This window comes from Nelusetta ayraudi, unplaced genomic scaffold (genome assembly GCF_046127955.1).
Source record: "Nelusetta ayraudi isolate G7.1 ecotype Tasmania unplaced genomic scaffold, CSIRO-AGI_Nayr_v1 ptg000203l, whole genome shotgun sequence".
Taxonomy (NCBI): Eukaryota; Metazoa; Chordata; class Actinopteri; order Tetraodontiformes; family Monacanthidae; genus Nelusetta; species Nelusetta ayraudi.
Window position 1 is genome coordinate 279879 of NW_027466252.1, and position 7622 is coordinate 287500.

Below are 7622 nucleotides of genomic sequence, written 5' to 3' on the forward strand. Positions count from 1 at the left end.
GCCACCTGCAGCGTCCACGAGGAAATTCTGCAACTTTTACACACACAAGTTGTTGTCCAGAAGGCTGAAGCCGCTACGAGCTTAGTTTCCACGACCGTTTCCCACAAAATAGAAGCAATATTTCTAAGATTTCGACAGAGCGGGACGACCCGCGAGGTTTCACGAGAATTACGTTTGCTTTTGTTGTTGTTTTTTAAACGTATGTTTGCTGTCAAGAATGGTTACAATGGTTAATGGTTATGGAAACACCGGCAAAAATCGCAAATTTTATAATATTGCTTTTATTTTGCTAAAAACTGTCATGGAAACGCAGCTCCTGACGCTAAAGGTTCCCTGCAGACGCCCCAAACGGCGGCGGCATCGATGCTAATTGAATAGCAGCTAAGCAGCTAAGCAGCGAAGAGACTCGGCGCTAAAACTGTTTAATGAAGCCAAATTTGTCTCGATGAAGGGACTCAGTGCAGCGATCCTAGGAAACGGGCCAAAAACGATTAGCAGCAGCAGCAGCAGCAGTGGCGGCGGCGGCGGCGGCGGCGGCGGCGGTCCTTAGCTGCACATTAGCGGCGCGGAGCCCCCTGCCCCCCTTCCTCCCTCCATTATAACCTCACATGAGTGGACTTCAATTATGGCTAATGGATGTTAACCACGACTGGTCGCCCGCCGCTGACTTCCTGGTGTTGTCAGCGTGCAGACGCACTCACAGCGACCAAAGCAACAATCAGCTCGTGGCGGCGGAGACGTACAAACATCGTCAGAAATCATCTGTGGGGGAAGGAAAGTGGCCGTCTGTCTGTCTATCCAATATGCTGTCTGTCTGTTTTGGATTTAGCAGTTAAACAATCAGTTTATAACAACTTTTGAATATGCATCTGTCTTAGCCAACCAGGCTAACTCAGCCTAGCTTATCCTCCTCAACAAAGAGCGATTAAACTTCTTTTAGTTCGCAAACGAGCAAAGAAATAAAGACAATAATTTGGTGCCAGTGAGGAGAAAAACTGCTGTTTGTGTTTCGCTCCCTCCCAAACCAAGAAGTTGTTGGAGCAGAAATTTGAGAAACTTTCAGCAGCAGCAGCATCAGTAACAGCAGCAGCAGCAGCAGCAGCAGCAGCAGAAGCAGCAGCAGCAGCAGTAACAGGTTTTGATGTGGGGTCTTTCAGTCTTTCAGTCTCTCGTCATGCTGAGACATTCAGCTGGAGCTGGTGGGTCATTAGCCTGTGAGATCTTTGGCTGCCACATGAAAAGCGGGTGGTCAGCGGTGGCGGCGGCGCTACCCCGGGTGGGTGGGTGTGTGTGTGCGTGTGTGTGTGTGTGTGTGTGTGTGTGTGGGGGGGGGGGGGGGAGGACAGGGGGGCGGAGCTTCCCAGCGACGTCTCTTGTTCCTCCAAATAGAGGCTGTTTAAGCAGCCGGCTGACAAATGACCAGGGCTGCTTGTTCTGATTGAAAGCGAGGTGGTAGGGTTGGGGTGTGTGTGTGTGTGTGTGTGTGTGTGTGTGGGGGGGGGGGGGCTGGGGGGCGGCTCACACGCCTCATTACTCGCACACGCGGCAGGGGGACGGCGGGCAGCGTGCGATGGACTGGGAGGAGAAGCTGCTAATGAGGCGAAGGGCAGATACTAAACGGAGGAATTAGGAGGCTCCTCAGAAGTGGTGGTGGTGGTGGTGGTGGTCGGCGGCGGGGGGTGGGGGGGGCAGGCACCTAGACTGAGCAGGAAGTGGCCTGCCAGGCAGCAGGAAGTCACTGCGCCGGGCTTTAGCACGCTAGCTGCACGGCTTTAAAGTCACTCTGGTATGGAGGCGGCGGCACACTGCCACTCACAAGATTATTGCAAAGACTCACGACAACCAGACAGACAGACAGACAGTGAGGCAGTGAGACAGACAGACAGACAGTCAGACAGACAGACAGACAGTGAGGCAGTGAGAAAGACAGTCAGACAGACAGACAATCAGACAGACAGACAGTGAGGCAGTTAGATAGACAGACAGACAGACAGTGAGGCAGTGAGACAGACAGTCAGACAGACAGACAGACAGACAGTCAGTCAGACAGACAGACAGTCAGACAGACAGACAGACAGTGAGGCAGTGAGACAGACAGTCAGACAGACAGACAATCAGACAGACAGACAGTGAGGCAGTGAGACAGACAGTCAGACAGACAGACAGACAGACAGACAATCAGACAGACAGACAGACAGACAGTGAAGCAGTGAGACAGACAGACAGACAGACAATCAGACAGACAGACAGTGAGGCAGTTAGACAGACAGACAGCCAGACAGTCAGACAGACAGTGAGACAGACAGACAGTGAGGCAGTCAGACAGACAGACAGACAATCAGACAGACAGACAGTGAGGCAGTTCGACAGACAGACAGACAGACAGTCAGACAGACAGACAGTGAGGCAGTTAGACAGACAGTCAGTCAGACAGACAGTGAGGCAGTGAGACAGACAGAGTCTGCTAATTGGCTAGTGCACTTTGCTAGCTGAGGCTCCAGTTATTACGACGCATGACAGACCAAAGAGTTTACGTGCTAACATGCTAACGCTGTTGCTGTCGGCTCAGCAGGTCTTCCGCTCCTACGTCATCGTTGGCTGATCAAACACCAGTCGGTTCAATTTGACAGGTGACAAAGATGGCTGGCTAGTCTGCAGGCAGCCACCAGGGGGCGGCCCAGCGACCTGAGCTGCAACTCCTGGTGCAGTTTGCAGCTCCGAGGCTAATGCGACGCGCGCCTTGATCGTACAATCTCGATCTCGAAGCCGACACTAGTTTACCAAGAAGTCGGCCGCTACAAACTTTCCATGTTTGTTGATGTGGTGAAGATGAAAGTCTCCTGGTTGTCGGACCGAGAGGCTCCAGTCAAATGTAATTGGTTCGTCCTCGCAGCAGGACGCCGCCGCCGCCGCCGCCGCCGCCTCTGGGAAACATGAATAAAAAACTGCAAAACATTCCCGCTAACTCGCTGCTCAGCTACAGTTCCAACACACTGGTGCTTTGTTGTGCCGGTCGGCCTAACAAGTGTGAGCGAGGAGGAGGAGGAGGAGGAGAAGAAGAAGAAGAAGAAGAAGAAGAAGAAGAAGAAGAAGAAGAAGAAGAAGAAGAAGAAGTCTGTCTGGACCTTTAATCATCCGCTGACTTGGAGATGTTATTAAAAGCAGGACGACGTCGAGGACGGACTTTAAATCAAACAGGCATCCAGAGCGGCGGCGGGAGGAGGTCGGGGGGGCGAGGGTGGGTTGGGTGGCGTCGGGGGGGCTGAGCCGCCTTTGAACTTGTCAGTGGCGAGGAGGGACAGCGCCCCCCGGGGGGCCGGACCCCCAGCAGCACGCTGCCCCGACCAGGCGGCAAAACTGAAGCACAAAAAGCTGCGACAACGATGACAACACTTTGTTGCACCGCGCTTTTAATATGGAGCCACACACACACACACACACACACACACACACACACACACACACAGAGTCTCCATGCAGAACCAGTTTTAAAGCAGCTATTCTCTGCTGCTGCTGTAGTTTTAGCTCCGCCCACCGCGGAAGCTGCGACCATGTGACCAACTGGCCCTGAGGCCCCTCCCCCTTCCAGGGTGCTCCCTGCGGCCTCGCGACTGAAATGATCACATGACCAGAGTGAAGTTGTCTGTCGCACCTCATCAGTCAGCTGACGGCTCCCAGTGCTCCCAGTGTCGGGGGCGTGGTCCATCAAAAGGATTATGGCCACGCCTTCTTCCCCGGCTGATGACCCGCCCACCACATGGCGAGGGCGGCCCGCCTTTCTTCACTCCGGAGGTTGAGGCTAATCCTTGGTGTGTGTGTGTGTGTGTGTGTGCGTGCGCTGCCTTTGTCCCGGTCCAGACAGGGATGGGGGGGGGGAGTCAGAGGTTCTGAGGGGCCGCAGTTCAGTTTAACATCTATTAGCCGAGACCCCCGACACCCGCTGGGCCGCTGTGGTTGGCTGGGACCACACAGCACGCACATGTGTGTGTGTGTGTGTGTGTGTGTGTGTGTGTGTGTGTGTGTGAGACCCAGAACCAGAACCTGGAACTATAGGAACCAGGAACCAGAACCAATTTACGAATTTATCTGCCTGCTCAAAGGAGGCGGGGCTTAACCACCAGCAGGGGGTGGGGCTTTGCTGTCTAACGGGCGTGGTCAAACGAAAAAATAAAAACATCCATTTTGACTCTGAGTGAATGAAGCAGAAGTCGCAGCATCTCTGCTTTAATCGGAGGCACAACGCAGGAAACAGGAAACAGGAAACAGGAAAGAGAAGGCTCAGCTTCCTGTCTCCTCGCCGGCTCCGCCCCTGGCTCCGCCCCCTGGCTGCTGGCGCCGCTCCACCACCAGCTCGGGGAAGCCGGTGCGAGGGTCGTGCTCCCGGCTGAAGAGCAGCTGCTCGGCCTCCCCCAGCAGCAGCTCCGCCGTGGTGAAGATGCTCAGGTCGCCTAGCAGGTGGCCCCCCACCACCGACCCCCGGCCGTCCGCCAGGCTGATGTGGAGGTGCGGCTCCGGGTTCAGGGTCCCCACCAGGGACACGATCTCGAAGCGCCCGCTGAGGCGGAGCACCTGGAGGGGGCGGGGCCAGGGTCAGGGGGGCGGAGACGTGAGGAAAGACTGTGAATATATCAAACTTTTGCCGTAAATATGACAATAAAGTTATTTCAAATCTCATGCCGAGGCCATCGGAAAGAACGAAAGAAAGAAAGAACGAAAGAAAGAAAGAAAGAAAGAAAGAAAGAAAGAAAAAAGAACAAAAGAACAAAAGAAAGAAAGAAAGAAAAAACAAAGTAAGAAAGAAAGAAAGAAAGAAAGAAAAAAGAAAGAAAGAACAAAACAAAGAAAAAACAAACAAAGAAAGAACGAAAGAACAAAAGAAAGAAAGAAAGAAAAAACAAAGAAAAAACAAACAAAGAAAGAAGGAAAGAAGGAAGGAAAGAAAGAGAAACTCTTGTTCTTGTTCCCACCTGGCTGCTGTCGGCCGCCGTGGCGTCCGCGAGCCGCAGCGTGGCGCTCGTGACGCTGCCCACGCACGTGATGACGAAGGGCGCGCGCAGCCGCCGCTCCGCCACGAAGGCGCGCAGGGCGGAGAGCAGCTCCTGGCCCGGCCCGAGGCGGAGCGCGTGCACCTGGAGGGACGAGGCCCCGCCCCCTGAACTCTGGGCCAATGGGGCAGGAGTCTTGTTGTTGTCCACTTCCTGGAAAAGAAAGTTCAGGAAGCGACAAACACAAACAAACGGACAACGTGAACAAACAGAGCGCCGCCACCTGGTGGTGGACGGAGGTAACTGCAACTGCAGGCGAGTTTCCTCCTGTAGGTGTTCAGGACCTGCAGCAGCTGCAGGTGGACAAGTGAACAAACACACCTGGACACACACACACACACACACACACACACACACACACACACACACACACACACACCGAGTGAGGGTCAGCACAGCAGACTCACCATGCTGGTCCTGCTGGTCCTGCTGGACTCTGGACTCGACACGGACAGGGGCCCGCTGAGCATGCGCAGTGAGGCGGGAAAACCCACCGAGCTCAGCGCCTCTTGCGGTGGTTTGTGGTCTCCTGGCGCCATCTGCTGGTCAAGCCTGAAGCTGAAAGGGCGTCAACAGAAGAAAACTGGTTTGATTTTTCTATTTTCCTTCCATAATTCAAACAGTTTAGCGTCATCATTCCCCCCCCCAATTGTTTAAAATTGTTAAAACCCAACTCTTGCCGGACAGAAAACAATGGAGTCCTTCATTTACTGGTGGCTGAACGTTTCCCTCGGCACCGCTAGATGGCACCCTGGCTCCGCGTCCTTATTCCTCGAACCCTGAACCCTGAATCCCACTTTGAAGCGTCAGCAGGGGGCGCAACAGAACCACAAACCCCAGTCCGGGTCCTGCTGGCTCGGCTGTTGTTGCTGCTGATTGCGGGTTGGAATCACTTCGTTGTCTCAGTTGCACAAATCTGTAGAAAAATGAAGTCAGAATTATTTCACCACAAGTCTAAAGTGTTAAAGTATTGAACTTTAAAACCTCTGTTTTGCACTTTATTAGTAAAGTAAGGCACCGAACAACAACATTTCAATTCATAAGACAAAAGACTCACTGATGAAACATAAATATGGTAAAGATAAAAATGAGAAATAAAAAAAACCCAGATAGTTCTAGTAGTGAAGACGTCTGCTGCTGCTGCTGCTGCTGCTGCTGCTGCTGCTGCTGCGGCTCTTGTTTTTCCGCCTGATAATGAGCAGATTAAATCGGGGCCCCTGGGGGCCGGCGCTCCATCGGGGGCCTCTGCATGGCCTGAACTCCCCCAGGGCCACGCCCTGTTTGCTGCCGCTGCTGCTGCGTCCATGGCAACGACCTGCAGCATCTCCACACTACCGCAGCAGCAGCAGCAGCAGCAGCAGCAGCAGCAGCAGCTTCCACTGGTTTTCACCCGTTCCACTCAGGTCTGCTTCCACTGGTCCTGCTGGTTTTCATTGGTTCCACTGGTTCTACTGGTTTCCACTGCTTCCATTTGTTTTCACTGGTTCCTCGTGTTTTCACTGGTTCCACTGGTTCTACTGGTTTTCAGTGTGATTTGTTGTGTTGTCTTGAGTTGTGTTGACGATAACGAGATCAAAGAAGTGGTTTTATTTCAAGTCTGTGATTGGTCGGCTGTTTGTGTGGGCGTGTCACCACTCTGACTCTCTCTGGCTCAAAATGACATCACACACAGCAGCAGTGAGTGAAACACCAGGAGTGTGTGTGTGTGTGTGTGTGTGTGTGTGGTTACACACACAATGAGCTGCAACTTCACAACAAAAAGGCCTCATTGTTCCACCAAAGCCTCCCTGTAATAGGATTTGGCTATTTAATCAGTATTTTTGGCTTATATGTATATGTGAATGTGTGTGTGTGTGTGTGTGTGTGTGTGTGTGTGTGTGTTATAATTAGGAGCTGCAATTACCCACAAACTGTGTCTGCGTCCCCGAGCTGCAGCCACAATAGGCTGTCAGCACCAGCGCTGCCCTGCAGAACAGATGCATGTGGACACGGCAGACAAAGGCACGGCTGCTGCGTGTGTGTGTGTGTGTGTGTGTGTGTGTGTGTGTGTGTGTGTGTGTGTGGCTCAGTTCCACCACATTAGCAGCTCCCAGCAGCCCCTGCTGCAGCGCCCCCTATCCAGCCAGAACTGTGTCTCCTCATGGTGTGTGTGTGTGTGTGTGTGTGTGTGTGTGTGTGTGTGTTGGAAACAGATGGGACGTCACTGGTGGAGCTCAGACACACACACACACACACACACACACACACACACACACACACACTCCACCTCAGTGTCAGTGCACAGAAATCATGACCTGCTGACTTGGTGGGTGTGTGTGTGTGTGTGTGTGTGTGTGTGTGTGTGTGTGTGTGTGTGTTGGGATGTTTTCAGAGACACTCAGCACCATGTTGGAATGACATGTATGAACATGTCGGAGCTGCAGGCAGCTGCAGGTGTCAGCTCCCTCATGGGAGGTGTGTGTGTGTGTGTGTGTGTGTGTGTGTGTGTGTGTGTGTTGTTGTTGTTGTTGATGCACAGTCAGTGCAGGTGCGAGCAGCGGCACCGTTCATCTGGTCAGCTCGTGGTCGGGACAACGT

At 53.2% G+C, this 7622-nt stretch overlaps 1 protein-coding gene across 1 annotated transcript; it reads right to left on the reverse strand.

Annotated features, from left to right (window-relative positions):
• Positions 1-4193: 4193 nt before the first annotated feature.
• On the reverse strand, positions 4194-5599 carry LOC142881568 (bifunctional protein GlmU-like). The gene is made up of 3 exons (XM_076015922.1): positions 5453-5599; positions 4968-5198; positions 4194-4569 (listed from the first exon to the last, which is right to left on the reverse strand). Exons 1-3 carry the CDS (start codon positions 5582-5584, stop codon positions 4279-4281), a joined length of 654 nt encoding a protein of 217 aa, XP_075872037.1. The 5' UTR covers positions 5585-5599; the 3' UTR covers positions 4194-4278.
• Positions 5600-7622: the final 2023 nt, after the last annotated feature.